The sequence below is a fragment of the Megalops cyprinoides genome, chromosome 6 (genome assembly GCF_013368585.1).
Source record: "Megalops cyprinoides isolate fMegCyp1 chromosome 6, fMegCyp1.pri, whole genome shotgun sequence".
Classification (NCBI taxonomy): Eukaryota; Metazoa; Chordata; class Actinopteri; order Elopiformes; family Megalopidae; genus Megalops; species Megalops cyprinoides.
Window position 1 is genome coordinate 34,073,785 of NC_050588.1, and position 18,428 is coordinate 34,092,212.

The 18,428-nt window shown below is 41.0% G+C and overlaps 2 protein-coding genes across 2 annotated transcripts; one reads left to right on the forward strand and one right to left on the reverse strand.

Annotated features, from left to right (window-relative positions):
- Positions 1-598: 598 nt before the first annotated feature.
- On the reverse strand, positions 599-6,353 carry maf1a (MAF1 homolog, negative regulator of RNA polymerase III a). The gene is made up of 7 exons (XM_036531174.1): positions 5,539-6,353; positions 5,027-5,155; positions 4,494-4,662; positions 3,159-3,280; positions 2,359-2,478; positions 1,982-2,077; positions 599-1,667 (listed from the first exon to the last, which is right to left on the reverse strand). Exons 1-7 carry the CDS (start codon positions 5,619-5,621, stop codon positions 1,646-1,648), a joined length of 741 nt encoding a protein of 246 aa, XP_036387067.1. The 5' UTR covers positions 5,622-6,353; the 3' UTR covers positions 599-1,645.
- Positions 6,354-7,538: 1,185 nt separating this feature from the next.
- On the forward strand, positions 7,539-16,825 carry rbck1 (RanBP-type and C3HC4-type zinc finger containing 1). Its single transcript, XM_036531683.1, has 13 exons — positions 7,539-7,639; positions 8,289-8,338; positions 8,751-8,895; positions 8,999-9,095; positions 10,380-10,578; positions 11,074-11,225; positions 11,494-11,667; positions 11,954-12,114; positions 12,960-13,071; positions 13,440-13,619; positions 13,762-13,860; positions 14,082-14,225; positions 15,500-16,825. The coding sequence occupies exons 2-13, from the start codon at positions 8,296-8,298 to the stop codon at positions 15,575-15,577; spliced, it is 1,584 nt and encodes a 527-aa protein (XP_036387576.1). The 5' UTR covers positions 7,539-7,639; positions 8,289-8,295; the 3' UTR covers positions 15,578-16,825.
- Positions 16,826-18,428: the final 1,603 nt, after the last annotated feature.

Here is an 18,428-nt window from a genome sequence, read left to right on the forward strand (position 1 = left end):
TTGTATTGCCCCTTTTCTTTCAAGCTCCCAAGCATGCAATTATATGGGTCAGGTACTTGTGTAAAAGTACTGAATTATAATTTACTCTAGCAACAAACACAAAACAAGGGTGAAAGCTCCTGTGTGTACGCGCTTTGAGAGACACTCGGCGTGCGTGCATGGCCATTTTACACAAGTCGCACATCTGCTTTCTGCACTGACTGTACACTTGCATACACTGTCTGCAAACAATCAGAAGGGTCAAAATGCAAAACAGCTTCACCTATAACCTATGACATGTGACTTTCTAAAACACATTTAAAAGAAATGGCTCTGTGAGCATTAAAAACAGAAACTCAGCCAGTGAGTGTGGCTGTCCTATGTGCAAATCTCTCCACCAACCCAAATATTTATCAGAGCTGTGGTACATTTAACTTCAATAAAAAAAAAAACAACCTGCTTACATTCTGAACTGAAGCTCCGGTGATTTTTCGGCTGTTTTATTTGTAAGTCTACTGCAGGCTTAGTAAATACAGGGATGAACTTGAAATATTACAACTGGAAAGAGGCAAAAAATGAATTAAAATGAGTTAAAAACAAATTTAAAACAATTAAAAACAATTATTCTAACTTTTGGTATGTATATATACTATATATAATTGGATATAGACCCAATTCAGATGAGTGCCATCTGTAAAAGCAGGATGTGCAGTTTTAATCTGAGGGTTATATAGATCATACTTTAAATCACTCATCTTTGAAACAATTGTAGAGGTGCTGCAATTAACTGATTTGAAATCAGGGAGCAACAAATCCTGAGAGCCAGTCAGCTAGTTGCTGAACTGGCTTTTTGAAATAAAATCTTACTACCCTCCAAAAAAGACAGACTATAGCAACCCAACTTGGTGTGGGACTAGTGACACCTAGTGTCCAACATGCCAAACAGCAAGTAATATTGCCCTAATGCACGGCACCGCGCTGAAGGTCTACACCACGTAAAACATCACCATGTTTCACAGCCACCTTTCAAAAAGTCAAAACACTCAAACAGAATGTATACATTTGTGATGTATATACAAGGCCAAAGCAAAATGGAATGATTAAGTCTGTTAAACAGAAATAAATCCTTGTAAATAATTAGAAACAACAACATAAGGTGGACAAACTGAAATGACTGTGCTCATCCAAATGACATATGGTGCCTACCAGGTAGAACATATGCGGATTTTCACAGAGAAAAGGATCTTTGCCTTTGGAATTTTTTGGAAACACTGGCGTTTCTTGCAGTGGCACTGTCTGTACCAACAAGAAAAATTTCCAAAATATCACACACGAAACTAATGAGACTCACACTGTGTTGTTGGAGATAGTCAAAACAAAAGGAACAATATGAGACGGAGTAGTGCAAAAGAAAAAAAAAAACGAATGAAAATTCCGTATCGAAACGACTTCTCGTTTCAGTAACATACATCGGTATAACGACATTACCCTGAAACAGCTAAAATAGGCTCCTCAACACAACAGGAAAGAGAAACCAATGAAGTACAGGGCAATAAGGGAAGCTGAACGGGTGGTGAAAGTAACAACAGTGAACTAGATCTCTAATGGCATCTTCACACGGAGCCTTGGGACTCCAACCAATCGCATGCCTCTAGCCACTGCACCATCAGGTGCACAGAGCACCGCACCTGTACAGAAAACACTGTTAGGCAAGTCACGCCACAGAATCCTGCTACAATGATACACAGCATGCAAACAGGTACACATAATATGCATGCGCACAATTATAAACAGGGGCAATCTGGCACACTACTGTTGGACCTTTTGAGAGAGAATCGTACCGTTAATTACACACTTGCCCCTGAAAACCGCTAGCGGAATAAATAAATACACGGCAGGTTCAGTGATAAACTTTAATGATCACTTAGTGATGTTGAGTGATAAGCAGCAGGTAGCATGCAGCTTGTGACAATGGTCAGTGGGGCTGTGGTTGTCCACTCACCTTTCCTCATCCATGTACTCTTCCTCACAGCTGCCCTCCTCTAATTCCAGGTCCAGGTCATTGCCAATGCCTGAGTCTCGTGGGGCCATGAATACACTAACATATAAACGTAGAAGTCAATCACTGCCCAACAAAACATGGCACACACCCACTTCATTATAACCCACAGAAAGCTCCAGGGCTATGTAGCTGGCAGTTATCCACTTAATGTCATTACAGAAAAACACTGCAGTGTATGTCCTGTGCAAAATAATATTACACCGAGGTACACGGCCAGGCTTTTCCATAATAAACGTGATGCTATGCTTGCAAACCGCAGGGCCTCAGACATAGGCTGGGGCTGTATCTTGCTGTTCTCACCTTGGTCTCAGGCTCACCTGACTGAACGACACGTGAAGAACACTATCCTTTTCAGCCGCTTATTGTAGAAGAAGTAGTTGAAAGACCACAGGTTCCCCTCTTCTCCGTACGGGTCAGAATCGAGGTCTGGATTATAGCTGCCGGGGAAATAATCACATTAGAATGCTGTCATTTAGCAGATGCTCCTATCCAGAGCGAGGTTACAGTTTGTTATGCATTTTGTGGAGGAGAGCCTTCACAAAACCACCTCTCTCTAGAGCCTAATTGTCAATTGTGGAGTAATCATTTAATTTTATGCACATGTTGGCAATTTGTAGGGGAACCAGCCTATTGGGTAATCTATTGGGTAATGAGCCACACCTTGCTAAGTGAAGCCTGATTAAACACAGGTGTGTCTGGAGAGCAGGGGAAGGCTTGTTTTGCTGGTTTTGCTGTATTTTAAAAAATTATTGGTTTCTTTTAACCTTTTGTTCTTTTTGGCTCCTTTATAGGAGAAGTGATGGCCAGCTTCTCTACACATTTAGCTGGATATTTAGTGAGACAACTGTGGGGTAAGTATCTTGCCCAAGGTACAGCAGCAGTGCCCCAGCGTGGAATCAAACCAACAACCTTTTGGTTACAAGTCCTGCTCCTTACCACTATGCTACACTGCCACGCCACATCAGAAGACAATTTATGGTTTGTATGTATATGTTGCTTCTCATCTACCTCATCTGGGCAACCCCCTGAGACACTTAAAGTGGAATATACCAAAGAAATATTAAATGCAACCCAGAAGTGAAACCACAGGGGCAGTGTGCACCTTGCTGTGGTTTACCTGTAGATGTCACACTCGGAGAGACAGATCTCATCATCGATGGCCTGCCACAGCTGAGGCTGGAGTCGGCTGAACTCTCCCCCGGCAGCCGAGGACAGACTGCTGTTCACAGCGTTGAACACCTGCGCACACAACAACAGAGTCTAGTGTAGCTGCTCCACAATCAATACTCGCCAACATAGGGTTAAGCATAATTTACATTCGCCAATAAAGGGATAAGCATAATTTACACTACTACTAAATGTAGAAAAGGGCCACATTCTCTACTCATGTCATTGTCTTTGTTTGCTCCCCTTATCAGCAGGACCCCCCGCAGGTAACTCGAGGCACAGGCGCACCCCCCAAGGACGGCCCCCAGGTCGCCATTTGCCCTCTGAACCATCCGTATCCTTTGGCCACCACTCAGAGCCTCTATAGGGCCAAGGATACGGGACAATATAAAGGTGGTGGTGAACTCCCCTACCTCCGTACTGAACCAACACCTGCAGAGTGAAAGAACTGGGGAGACCAAGCCCTTGGGGACCAAGCATTGTGTTGTTATTGTGTGCGTCTGTGCCAAAGTAAGTACTCTGCCTAAGTTCAACTGGTTGTAATACAATTGTCTGTAGAGAGAGAAGGGTGATATGCATTCTTGTCCAATGTATATTATGTGTGCATGTTAGAAGGATTGTGTTTATCTGTTAAGTGTATATGTTCTTATTGCATGATCCATCATTCCTGATTTATTCTCCCTGCTTACTCCTTGCAGGAAACTACACACACACCCTCACAACACATGCAACCCAGACACACCACACACACACACTTCCACACATTCCAAAATCCCCAATAAACATCTGAACCCGGAACCTGACTCCTGTGTCCTGACCAACACCCCACTGTGACAGCAGTTTAGACTGAACCCAGTTACAGGTGAAACTGGCCCCTCAGTTTCACTAATTGCTGATGATAAAGGGGAATAGCTGTAAGGTCTTGCACAATGACCTGCATATTTCCACAATTTTGTGTGTTTGCAGGTATATTCTAACCAGCCTCATTGACTGTCTTTCCATTGTGAGAGAATAAACTACAACCAGTATCAGTTGTGGTAGTGCATTAAATTATTGTCATTTAGAAGACATTATTCTCCAGAGTGATTTACATAGGCTACAATCTTTACATGTTATACATTTATACAGATGGATATTTATTGAGGCATTTCTGGGTTAGGTACCTTGCCCAAGGGTACAATAGCAGTGACCCAGCAGGGAACTGAACCAGAAACCTTTTGGTAACAAGCCCTGCTCCTTACCACTATGCTACACTGCCGTCCCATAAAGCCTCACAAACACTCACCCAGTTAACACTAGGCTCCCTGCTGAAGTCATGGCTCTTTGTACGACTGAAGTCATAGTCGGGACGGAAGGAGGCGTTGAGGGTGGCGATCAGGTAGAACAGAGTCTTCCGGCTGCACTTGTCAGAGAGGGGACCTTCCCCCTCATCCCCACTTTGGCTTTGACTCAACCTGCAAGGGCAATCAGCTCTGGGTAAACCTGACACACAGCCACCCTACAAATGCTATACATTCCAGACTTTCTACTTGTTGCTCAATCTTTACGTAACATTTAGGGTGATTCTTCGGAGGCGAGACATGCACGTTAGGGCACATAAGAAAGTTATGAATAGAACGTTTCTGTCGCTAACTAGCCAGGGAAATGACAAAAGTCGTGACTAATGCTGAAGATTACTCTTGTGACTCTGACGCAATCCTACATGGTTCACAAACGCAAACATAGTTATAAAACCTATTCACTGTGAGCAGATAGTGCTTACTCCTAGAGAACTAGAGCGAACTTTGTTGCAAAATGATCTCGTCTCGCTGCTCTTACTTGTTGGGGCTGACCCCTGAGGTCTGAGGAGGGGAGAGGGCCTCCAGGACGTGCGGCAGCCCCTCCTGACAGAACTGCTTGAACATCTGCTTGTCCTCGCCTGCCATTTTGCAGGAGTAGCTCTCAATCCTGATAACAAATAAGAAAAACCTCAGTCACCCTCAGCTTCCTCAGTTTTGCATGCATTGTTTGCACTTACCACCTGTCATAAATGCAAATGCAAATGCAAACAACGTGACTGACGACCGTTTTTTTTCCTGATCTGAGGGAGAACATACATAACATCTATGACTATCCCTACCTCAGACCAGCCTTAGCCAAGCTTAACTAATTTAACTAGCTTCCAACTAACGAGCTAAAAACCTTTTAACATAACTAAATAATGAACAAATATTAAACATAATGGACGCGAACAACTGAAAGGGAGTTTGTAGCCCGGCTGTAACTGTAAGCTGGTTAGTGTATTAAACACAGTACGTTTACTGACATTGAGACAGATAATGAAAACTTACCGTCCTATTATTTGACAGTCCCCCGTTTCAATTGTGAGTTGGGAGTTTATGGCTTCAAAGCTCGAATTTTCCAGGAGTTTCATATCTTAAACTATATGAGTGATACTGCGTTTTACTACATAAACTATAAACTCACACACCGATAACAGGGCAATTTAGTCGATGTAAGCTAGCTAGCCTGCTACCTAGCTGTCAACAACGCGAACAAGTCGTATTTGGAAATTCTTCAACATTGTCAAACTGACAGATTCTCCTGAAATTGTTTTATATAGCTACCTACCTATAGCTATCGATAATAGAAAATTCAGCTGTATTGCAAGGTTTTAACTTTAATCGATACGACCACACTGCAACTTCTGGGCCTACTCCTCTATGATAAGCCGCGTACTAAATTTAGATCCAACCGACTTCAGCAAACCCTTCTGCCGTAAAGATCGTAGGTAACAGCCGCTACTATTCAACAACAGCAAAATATTTCAGACTTTCTGCCTGCAAGAAAAATGTCATAAAATACAAATTTACGGATGCGGTAACGATCTCCGTCGATGGCTTGAGACACTTCGATGTCTAATAAAAATATCTTCCTTTTTACTGTGAAATTTCCAATACCTGCCATTAAATAAACTGAAATTAAACACAAAATTCTTCATCCCAGCTCTTTAATCAGGATTTGAATTTAAATCCCAGGCTTTTTAAAGCCTTCGCCTTGGCAGCAACCCCTGATTTGAAAAACAACAACAACCTGATTTTGTTATTTTGACCTAGCTATATCTTCTCTGAATTTTACGAACGTTAGTTTGCCAGCTTCCTTTCACAAATCCTCTCGGCTACTAATAATTTCGCTTTGAATTCTACAGTGGTACTCCGACAAAGTCACAAGGTGGCGCTATTATCAAGTATTCTTTTTCATTTACCTTGCACGGAAAGATGATATCTCGTTTGGATAAACGTGTGATATTATATTTTCCCATTTAAACCAGTGGTCAGTGATAGATCGTAATTCTTTTGCAGTCTGTGCTGTATTATGTAATCTGTATAATTCCTTGGAAATGGGAAGAACAGAAGATATAGCTAAAATTTTATTTTTATCATCTGCACTAGAATACGTAGGGGCTTCCCATGTTCACAGCCATGCGTCTTACCTGTTTACGTTTTCCTTTAAGTAGAAATGGAAACTGCTACCTATTACCACAAGCCTGGCGTCAGGAGGGGTGCAATTGCAACCCGCGGCAGGGACAGAAAAGTCATAGTGCATAGAAATCGGGATATAAGGAGACAACTGGGGAGGCATTGAGGTCCTTCTGGGGGGTGCAGCGCACGCCTAAGCACCCCCATAGCGCCGGGCCTGGATAGTCACCATGGGGCTGCTCTAGATTACTTAGTTGGTGACAATATTGTCTACGTCAGCTTGTCACCAAAAATATATTTGACACTATGTGACTAGTTCAGTCAGGCTTTAAGGAAAGTTTCCAGTCGTTCCCTTACACGCAAAACATTGCCAGACCTGTTTTTCCAACTAATTTACCATAATGCTTCGTACCATCACGTGCAAGTGAACTGTCAGGTGTTTGTGGCATCCCCGCTCCTCCCCACCTTGCCATCGGTGTGGTGCACGGCTATCACGGCATGGTCCCCAAAAACAAAATTTACACAACCGTATCTGTTTTTATTAAAACTGTTGTAAATTATATGAACGCGTTGTCTTGCTCTGCCTATTCATTTATACTAAATTCAGGCTGATCAGCATTTTGAACAGCAGAGTGAAAACATACAATGGTTGCGACATCAGTATACTTTAAAGAAATTTGGCGTAATAGCTGTCTTTCGGTAGCAATTTTTCCCCCTAACTGCTCATAGGTTATTGTGATTAATCAAACGCACTTTTAATAGAGTTAAAATGACATAGATTAACCCCAGCCATTTCATGGGAGCAAAATTCGCAAACTACCAGTTCCCCTTTAAGTATTGACTTCCTGGAGTTAAGTTTCGTTTCACTTTTCTTTTAGTAACGCAAAGGTCCTTTACTCTAAAAACAGAAAACAGCATTTAGGAGGTAAAAGAAGAGAGGGGTGAAAGCCTGCAGTACTGAATATTACTGAAGGTAAGCGTAGGCGCGAAATTATTCCAGTATTGTTAATTACATACATTGGTGTGAAGTTGTGGCAAAACTCGGCATTACTGGTTTTCGGCTGAGACCAGATAGGAAGTATATTTTATTTGGAATGAGCATAAGACACTTTTCGAGCATTCGAATTTTGCCCATATGACGTTAGTAACTATCCTAACTGAGCTTCTTTTCAGTTTTAAATGTTATTGACGTTATTGACGTTCTTAATTGTTTGTTGTCAATGTTTGCGTCATATTCACATCGTGATACTGTGTGCTTTTAAATGCTTAGCCTCTACCGACTGTCACCATGTTTTCAGGGACAATAGTACCTTGTCTCTTGTCTCTCACCTGTAAACCAACTCCCTGCTTCGAGTTTACGTAATATAGCCTTCTCACAAAGGAAAGTAGAACTGTTAGGCTATATACTGATCGATACCTACAAATTATAAAACCCTTCTTCATAATGTTAAAGAGTAGATTTTGGCTTCCCGTGTGACAAACCCAAGTAATTGACAGGTCTTAATTATCATGAAAGATATTGATATACATCAGATTTAATCATATGACATTTGGATTAATTTACATTGTAACAGTTGACTAACATCTCTTCTTGTTGAATAAGTCGTATGAATCGTCCACAGGTGGAACATGGCAGCTTCAGAAGGGTGCCGTTCAAACACCTTGAAAGAAGGTAAGAGGAAAAACAAGGTAGATTGGTTGAGTTTCTGTAAAAATAATATTTCTTGAAATGGTATATCATATCTTAAGTAAATGTTATATAATTTATCTGTTTGGATTAACAAGCATTTGTCCTTTAGGTGTAAAAACCTGGATAATTTCTTAGCTGTGGCACATCTAATAGCCTACTTAATGTAATAAACATATTAATAGTATTACTCATTAATTTATTGTTGCCAAAGTGTAATTGCAGAGCAGAGCCATTAGGGCTTTGAAATTGCCTCTTTGCACATCCACCATTACTTCAAGTATAACCCTCAACAATTGAGTTTCGGGAGATGTTTTTGACACAGGGTGCTGGTACATTTGACATTTGGGATAAAAAGTCACTCAGTTTAACATAAGGGCCCTTTTCCTTGTGGCAGCGGAAGACATAGCTCAGTTACTGAGCGAGGCCCTCACCTCCGGGCACAGAGAGGAGGCCGTGAAGTATGCAGACCAGCTTGCGGGACTGCATCTGCCTGTGTCTGTGAGGCTCTGCCAGGAGGCATATTCCCAGGATTCTATACGGTATGTGGATTAGCCAGCTGCTGTTAACTGCATTCAGGTGACTGAAGCTTAGCTATGTGTTGATTTTGACGCTCCGCTAACTCTACCTGCCACTGCTGCACAGGCTGAAAGTGGGAGTAGAAGATGCCCAGCTGGACTCTTCTGTTCCCATCACCATGTCAGTAACACCCGACATGACCATCTCGGATCTCAAAGCCAAGGTAGAGAAATGTTTGCTCTTTGCTTTACATCATACAGATTTTGCTTGGGCATAAGCGTCACCCTGTAGTAAAAATTTTAGTAAGTAATAGTGCCTTGACAGTATTGAACTGCTTGCTTGTTTTTCACATTTTATTGCCTCAGAGCTTGCACTCATGGCAGTTTTAAATAGGAATTAATATTTCTGACATCTGATCTACACAGCCTACTACACACTCTCTAAAGAAAAAAAAATGTATATATATATTCAGATAATATATATACGCACACACACACACACACACACATCTCAGTCCCTCCACAAACCTGTCCTGTGTGGCAGGGTGACAAGAAAGAAGCCATCACTGTGTCACTGGGAAAAATAAAACATCTCAAATACAGCATGGAGTTGCAATGAAGAATTTATGTGATACAAACAGTTTTCTGGGCACATGAGACGAGACTGAAATTTGTTCGTCTAAATGCAAAGCAGTACATCAGGCAAAAACCCAAAAAAGTGCTTTGCCCAGTCATCATAGCATGGTGGTGACTGTATCATGTTCTGGGGATGCTTCTGATCAGCAAGGACTGGAAAAGCTTTTCAGGTTTAAATGGAAAATGGATGCAGCAAATTTCAGGTGAATCCTGGAGAAAAATTCTGCTTCAGAATTCAGTCTGCCAAAGATATAAATCTGGGAAAAACTCCTCCTTTCAGCTGGACAATAACCGGAAGCACAAGGCCAAAGCTGCTGAGGCTTAACAAGAAGAAAGTGAATGTCCTTGAGTTGCACAGCCACACTCCTGACCTAATAGGAAATTTGTAGCTTGATGAAATTACTGTCCATGAGTGATTCCTAACCAATTTGACAGAGCTTGAGAAAATTTTCCCAAGAAGAATGGGGAAAAATTGCACTGTCCTGTGAAAAGTTTGTAGAGACTTATCTAAAAACATCCACAACTGTAATGCCAAAGTTGTTTCCACCAAGTGTTGACTGAGAGGGGAGAGTACTTATGCAGTCAATATATTTCATTTTACTTCTTTGTAGTTTTTTGGCAACATTTATCTTCTTTCGACTATAAGGATTTGAGCATTCAAGTTTTTGAAAAAATGTTGTGATATCATTCATTGTGGACAAAACGGAATATCATTGGAAGGGGGTGAATACCTTTGCTTGTTTCCTCTGTTATTTGCCTGCAGACTGTCATTCATTTAAAATAATAATTTAAAAATAATAATATAATTTAATAAAATAGTAAAGCAATAATAACAGGAAGGACTCCACGTGTTCTGATTGGTCTGTCCACAGGTGAACCAGGACTACGGGTTTCACCCAACCTTGCAGACGTGGGTGATTGGGAAGCGCCTGGCTCGGGACACCGAGACGCTGTACAGTCATGGCGTGAAGAGGGATGGAGACATGGCCTTCCTCTACATCAGGTCAGCCAAGACAGCCCAGCTGAGCCGAGAGCAGCAGAAACAGGAGGACGAGAACCGTCGCCTTGATGGTGAGACATTACTTTACATTGCATTACATTACTGGCATTTAGTGACTTACACTAGTTACAGTTTTTTTTACCATGTTATCCATGTATACAGCTGGATATTTTCTTTAGGCAATTGCGGGTTAAGTACCTTGCCCAAGGGTGCAGCAGCGGTGCCCCCAGCAGGGAATTGAACTGATAACCTTTCAGTTATGAGTCCTGCTCCTTAACCACTATATTACACAGCTGCCTGTAAGAGACCTCTCTTGCAATTTCTGACCAAAGTGTAGAACTATGTTTGTCTAAATCCTGCAATGGCCTACACAGCTGTAAATGTCCGAAAGACACGTGCTTGAAAACTTCAGATGTGTGTTTATTGTGCTGCAACGTAGCTGTTGAATCACTGGGTTTAATTATGGCCCCTGGGCATGCCCTGTAAATGACGTTGAATTGCAGGGTCCGCCAAATAGGTAAATATTAATACTGAATAGCTAGGGATAATGTTTTCTGCATTTGAAGGTATCATTGAGACCATGGAGAGGTATTCCTTGGAGCCCAGGGGCACAGGGCAGATAACTGTGATGAAGAGGCAAGAGGGCGTGGTCAGGGAAGTGAAAAACCCGCCACCTCCAGTGCCCCCTAAACCTGCAGCTCTGCCATCAACGCCCCAGGTGGAGTTACCAAAGCTACATTATAATCTACTGAAGAGCTTGGTGTTTCATTGATTCAAGATTTTTCATTTTGATGATATGATTACTTATTTTCTTTGTAGAAGCTCTTACATGTATTTCATGCATGCCCTCTTTGGTGTGGTAGAATTGTCTTAACACAGCTCAGTCAGTGCATGACTCAGAGAAAAATCAATGCAATGCATCAGTGTTTGTTCAGTCTGTGAAAGGTAAAGGTAAGGTGTGTGTGTGTGTGTGTGTGTGTGTGTAGGTGGGATGGTCATGTTCACAGTGCACATACGTGAACAAGCCAACCAGGCCAGGATGCGAGATGTGTGGGATGGAAAGGCCAGCAGATTACAAAATACCAGACATCTACGAGCCGGATGCTCAGGAAGTTCTTCGACTCCAGCAAGAGGAGGTTGCCTGTTTGCAGTATCAGCAGGTAGCACTTTCGGTCTCGACCGCTGAAAAAGCCCAGTGAAACTATTAAACACACTGCTTGTCTCACACTCACTCACAACTCACAACAATGTTAGAGTCACATTTTTCTCTTAAGACAATGTTTGCAAAATATGTTATTAATAATAATATATTTTATTAATATATATTAAAGTTAAATGAAAGTTTTTTTTAATGAAAGTTATTTTTATTTAAAGTTTTATTTATGCAAACCGTATAAATTACTCAATTACAATTATGTCTTTCCTGTTTTTTGTGAATTACTGAAGGCACTGGAGGATGAGAGGCAGAAGAACTTCATGAGTCTGCTGCAGACAGACGAGCACAGTCTAGTGCCCAATACTGAGGAGGTCGACTGCCCCATCTGCTATGGCACCATCTTACCAGGGGAGGGCGCTACACTTAGAGAGTGCCTGCACAACTTCTGCAAGTATGACACAATTTTTTGACCCCTAAATACACAAAGGCAGCCCCTGGAGAAATCAGGTTCATCAGTGCCAAAGATTCTTTAGCAGTAAGATCTCTTGCATCTTCTGCATTTTCAATGGAAATAGGTGTCTGCTCCAAGATGGCCTCCATAGAACAAGCAGAGATTGTAGTTTTCATAAAGAAACTAGTTCCAAGCATTTATCCTTGAGAAAATAGTGCCTCTATTGACAGATATTGACACTTTATTATTGACTGCAGCACAGAAGAGACTTGCTCTTGTTTGCATAGTTGTATTGTGAACTGTTTTGCATAAAACCTGGAAGTAGTAGTGAGTCAGTCTTAAAATGATAGATGTAGTCTAAGAATTAAAATTAAATGTATATTGTGAAACCTTTCTGCCTTTTGCTGCAAGTATGAAACAGAGAAAGTGATTTCCTTTTACCTCAACAACATAAAAACAAAATATTTATATACAGACACACATGTTATTTGTGTGTATATTTGTTGGCAAAACCAAAAATATAAAAATGTGAAGACACTGGAGGTAACATTCAAGAGTAACATAACTAATGAATTCTCCTGTCGTCTGTAAAGCTTATCATTTCTTTTTTAACATTTTTTTTCCAGTTTTTATTGGCTTGCCAGCTACATGATACGGTCTGTACAATTGTTAGCTAGCTAGATTTTCATAAGTAGTAAATATTTAATCTTTGATGACAATTTTAAAAAGCGCCAACAAAAAAAATTGTAGTATACACTTTGGAACTAGAATAACATGGTTTTCAGGAAACCAAATAGTTTGCTGTAATTATAACGTGGAATCCATCTTTTCTTGTTGAAACACAGAGATTGTCTGAAAGGAACCATCACCAACAGCCTGGATGCAGAGGTGACATGCCCTTACATGGATGAGAACTACTCCTGCAACAGCAAGCTGCAGGACAGGGAAATAAAATCTGTAAGCTCACCAGCCCGTCTGTAAAGGGTCACTCCACTGAAAATCCATAATGTGATCTGTTATTTACCCAAACAATAATGCTCACACCTTACTGTCATGGTAAACAAAAGCTCAGAAGGGAGCCATCGACTGCTCTTTGATTAATGTCATGATTTCTTTGTGTATTAAACAAATTTCTATGTTGTTTCTATAAATTGCACATCTAATTGTACTCTTTAAATGATGTTCCCCTTTTGAGAAACTCCTGCTGCATATTTCACGAGACTTTGTGGAGAAACAGCCGCAAATATACAGTGTTTCAAAACTCTTAATGCAGTGTCTCTCTCATCAGAGATGGAGCTCAGTCATATTGCTGGTCTGTTTCCTAGCTGCTCTCTCCGGACGAGTATCAGAAGTTCCTGGAGCTGAGGCTGAGCATTGCTGAGACTCGCAGTGAAAACAGCTACCACTGCCAGACGCCCAACTGCGCGGGCTGGTGCATATTCGAAGACGAAGTGAACGAGTTTGAATGTCAGCTTTGCAACGAAACCAACTGCATTCCCTGCAAGGTGGGGACAGTCAGCACTCCCCTCTGTCTGCTTCTCTCCTCCGCTGTGGTGCAACCGCTCCGTCAGACTGGAGTGGAAGGGTTGATGGATTTTTTTTTAAATTGGTGGACAAGGAATCGATGAAGTCCTGTTTTCTTTGTAGGCCGTTCACAAAGACATGAATTGCAAGGAGTACCAGGATGATCTTCGCATCAGAGCTGAAAACGACCTCGCTGCTAAGCAGACCACGGACATGCTGAATGTAAGAGGGCTTAGAACCCTGGGGCCTTTTGAACCCTGACTTGAGACTCGGTTCAGACTGGCGTTTTCTCAAAGGGTGATGGTCACACTTAACATAATTGATAACACCAGCCCAGTCAAACTTCCATAAGTTTATATGTTATACCACAGTTTGCCTGGCTTTGTGAGTAACACAGGAAAGGGCCGGGGTCTGACACTAACCTGTGTGCTTGTTTCTGGCAGACCATGCTGGAGACCGGTGAAGCCATGCACTGCCCCAAGTGTAAGATCATCGTGCAGAAGAAGGACGGCTGTGACTGGATCTGCTGTGTGATGTGCAAGACTGAGATATGCTGGGTGACCCGCCAGGCCCGCTGGGGTCCCATGGCAAGACATCTTTTACTCATTTTCCTCAAACCTGTGGCTAGGCAGTGGGAGCACACAGAAAGCACAAGCAGTTGTGTTACATTACATTACATTACATTATTGTCATTTAGCAGATGATCCTATCCAGAGCGACCTGCATAGGTTACAGTTTTTTACCTGCTATTCATTGATAGGGCTTAATATTTACTGAGTTAAATACCTGGCCCAAGAGTACAGCAGCAGTGCCCCAATGGGGAATCAGACCAGCAACCTTCTGGTTATGAGCCCTGCTCCTTACTAGTATGCTACACTGGATATCAACAAAACCTGTTCAGACCATTATATTACACTACATTTTCATTTAATCAGTTACCTTCTTAGCAGATCTCTTTATCTAAGACAATGGATGATTCAAGCACAGGTTTGACATATTTCTGATTCACACAGTTAATTATCTACCAAACAACCTAGCTTAGTAACTGCTTCCTCACAGGAACAGCAGCAGCGCACAGCCTTTAGACTGACCACTCAACATTCTGCCTTTCCTCCCCCCACAATGACACAGCTTTTATTACTGTGAGCCTTAGAATGTGTATCTGAAAAAGACAGCCAGCTGACGGCACTCACATTTGTACTCAGATAAGGAGTCATACCCTTTATCCTGATTCCTGCAGTAGTGGGGTAGAATGCATATTGACAGGAGCACAGCTGACTCTGTTTGCCTCTTGACATGCAGCAGAGATCAGAGGGAACTAGGGAACTTCAGGAAACTAGATTGACTAGAATCCTTGGTTGGACAGAGGTTTTGTAACAAAAAGCAGTGTCCTCAAACTACATTGCTTTGTCGGTGAAAAAACAGTGAAACAGTGAAAAAAATTGTGGTAAAGGAATGTGTTTTAAAAATGTGTACTGTTTTCATACATTTGGAAGGTTTCTGGACTTGCGTCATATAAAAACAATATGTTGCAAGTAATTTTAGAGTAAATGTCATGTTAAAATTCTTAAGCAGTAGTATTAATAGTTTAATTTGGGTTTTTGTATTAACTTATTTCATAACAACGGCTCCAAAATCGGTGCTTTTTAAGTACTTAATGCATGACTTCATTTGTGACCAGCCACTGTGCAGTGTACCGTAATGTTCTACGGTTGACTGCTTCCCTGCTCAGATTTAGATTTAAATAGCCGAAATAAAGACGTGGGAATTTTAAGGGGCTTAAAAATAGAACATTAACAACAGAACAAGAGTTCAAAGCAGGATGCATGTTTGATTTTTTTTGTTTCATGTGTGTCCACAGGGGCGTGGAGATACCTCAGGGGGGTGCAGGTGCAGAGTAAATGGACCCTGTCACCCCAGATGCCAGAACTGCCACTGAATGCACTCCTCGGCAGCCTAGGCCTGATGGGTTTCGGGGCGGGGGGCGGGGGGGTCTCCTTGGGGACAGGAGCATCCCACTCAGGAGACACTGAGGAGCTCAACAGTTGAGGTGCACAGCTGATTGCTGTTTCACTCTTCAGCGTGACAGTCTGAGGTGTGGCATCTGGGGCGCTTTGGATTATGCCAGAGAAAATGTTTATAGTTCAATCTCTACCCATGGAGGCAAATTCAAAGCATGCCACTTTTTAAAGTAAGCCTAGTAATATTGTCTTGTGCTCTGGATTCAGTAGTGAGAACGGAGGGAGTGTTTCCCTGGCTCATGTTGTATTTTACAGATTTTGAAAAAGTTGATACTGAATTTATTTGATTGCAGTCCTCATTGCTTTATATTCTGAAAAAAAAAGCAGGGAATACTGAGAGCAACATTCTGTTTGGGCCCTGATAAGTTTATTTTGATAGTCTTGTATTTAGGCTTTGAGCATTGTCTTGCTTGGCCTGTGTTTATTATGAACAAGAGCTGCTGTGTCTTTGTTTACTGTGATTTTTTTTTATACAGTTAGACATTCTAAGACAAACTAGGTGGTGTATGAAAGTTGCAAATATTTGCAGTTTCAGGAAGCTTTTCAGAGTTTTTGCAGAAGAAAATGATGCAGATCGCAAAGTGAGCAAAAAACGATTGCAAAATTAATGTTGAGATGGAAAAAGTGAAGTATTGGGAAGTATATCATTGTGAGAGATTAGTTTTTTTGCGCTATTTCCAACATGGTTTATTCTTGTTGTCATGTTGCTTTTATTACACTACAGCTATGTTGACAGTTTTATCCAGGGTGCCTCAGATTATTGCTTTTTCTGAGATTAAGTTAAGAACACTGTATGCAGTATGTTCCATTCTCAATGTTTTCAAATGTATGTACAGCAATAATGTTAAAATGACAAACTAGCTGATACATGTTATACAGACAACTTCTGACCCAACACGATTTATATAAACTCATCTGAATTCGTGAACGGCCTGGGATCCAATAAGTAAAGTGTGGACCAGAAATTCAAATTTCACATTCAAGAATGATTGGATGATCTTGATTTCAGTTACAATTATTTTGTTTGTAATAATCAGTATTCCAATAACAACATCTCTAAATATTACCTGATTTTATCACCTGGACATGAGAGTCCAAACATGAGAGTGATTTTATTTCTTTCATGAAAACGCTATGAAAAAGTGTATTAATATGAAAATAATCAGACAAGGGTCATTAAAAAATATTTCCATGCAGTTATATTATATACAGTAACAGATAATATTGATTCACATGTAAGATTAAGCTTGGTTCAGTCTGGTAAATGTATGTGAGTCGCTTCTATTTTTCTCAAACAAGCTAAGTCTGATAATCCATAAAACAAATGAATATTGCTAAGACAGAAAGAAAAAAAGTTGATCATTTGTGGTTATTAACTTCTGACTTTTTAAATATACCAAAATTGCATACAATACCTCCAAAGGCGCAGTTTTTCATGAAGCTAGCTGTCTCACTGAGGTCAGATAATTGGACCATGAAACAAAATAAACTGACATGGTTTGTAAATATCAGCCGATTATGCATTTGGCCCACTTCCTAAAACCGCTCCACCTTTAACCCAAATATACAGTGTAACATTGCTTGCATTGTGTTGTAGTAGCATTATTCCTGTAACATTGTAGCAGTTAATATCAGACTTGAACTGGATATGTTTTAAAGCTTTTGTTTAGTCAGGGGTTAGTCCTGCTTTGGTATTTGCAGTACTGACATAATAGAGAAAGTGTACAGCGAAAGGTGTATTTCTCATTTTGACACACTCCATGCGGTGTTATGCCTACTGATTGTGGTTAATGGTGTCACTAAGGTGGAGTGTATGGCATTCTGTAATGAACCCGCACCTCTTACATGCATACTGATCTCTCAATCTTGTGACAGCTCTGCTAAACCATGTTTACGAAATTGTTTTGTTTCAAGGGACCTGTAGAATTTGAAATCTTACATTGTAATGTTGGTGGGAAGAATAAGAATTTTCTTTTGTTTTTTTAAAATTCTCAAATAAATTATGTTCTCCCATAACTCTGAACTAGTTTTCATGGCTTGACTTGATGCATAACTCCTTTGATCACTGACCATTGACTCTAATCCAATCTGCTTTTCAGCTGCTTACAGCACAGATGAACAAAGTGTTTAATGTGCACAATAAAGACTGAATGAGTCAGTCTACTCTTCCCATCATGCAGTTCCACACTGCATTTCAGCAAAGGCCCATGAGATTCCGTATCTACACACAAGTGAGGCCAACTGCTGACCCAGAAGTCCACACTTCTGACAGACAACTCACTGTCTGGCAGCCTCAAAAATACATAGAACAAAGATGACTTTCATTATGTAGCCATTTATTTTAGTTGGTTCCAATTGTTCTTCATGACAGAAAAAAAATAACTGAAATCAACATAACCAGATCAGTGATAAGATTTACAGTGATCCATTCCGTTAGCCGCCTAGTGCGAAACTAAATTACGGAGGTGTCTGTTCTGTGGAACCTGGTGCAGTGACGTCCTCGGGTTTATTCCGAGTTTTTAGATTTGGCAAAATTAAAAGATTGTTTCCAGGAATATACACCACTTAGCTAGCCTATATAAATGAGCTGACAGCATGAGCTTCAAGAGGGTTTATGCATGTTGAAATTACCCAGCAGGCAAACACTATAAGACTTAAAGATTTCAACATTTCATACAAAGTCCATATGAAGTATGACCTAGTCTTGAATGCGTCTTGAATGACGGGTGTCTAGGCAGTGTTACTGTTAGCACTTATTGGGAGAACTGT

Excerpts from the sequence above, each read along its gene's own strand:
- maf1a (XM_036531174.1), bottom strand. The coding sequence starts at position 5,621 with ATGAAACTCCTGGAAAATTCGAGCTTTGAAGCCATAAACTCCCAACTC. Across the intron at positions 5,156-5,538 it reads GACTGTCAAATAATAGGACG|GATTGAGAGCTACTCCTGCA; the intron begins GTAAGTTTTCAT and ends ATTTGTTATCAG. Across the intron at positions 2,479-3,158 it reads TCCGAGTGTGACATCTACAG|CTATAATCCAGACCTCGATT; the intron begins GTAAACCACAGC and ends TTTCCCCGGCAG.
- rbck1 (XM_036531683.1), top strand. The coding sequence starts at position 8,296 with ATGGCAGCTTCAGAAGGGTGCCGTTCAAACACCTTGAAAGAAG. Across the intron at positions 11,668-11,953 it reads CCTGTTTGCAGTATCAGCAG|GCACTGGAGGATGAGAGGCA; the intron begins GTAGCACTTTCG and ends GAATTACTGAAG. Across the intron at positions 12,115-12,959 it reads TGCCTGCACAACTTCTGCAA|AGATTGTCTGAAAGGAACCA; the intron begins GTATGACACAAT and ends GTTGAAACACAG.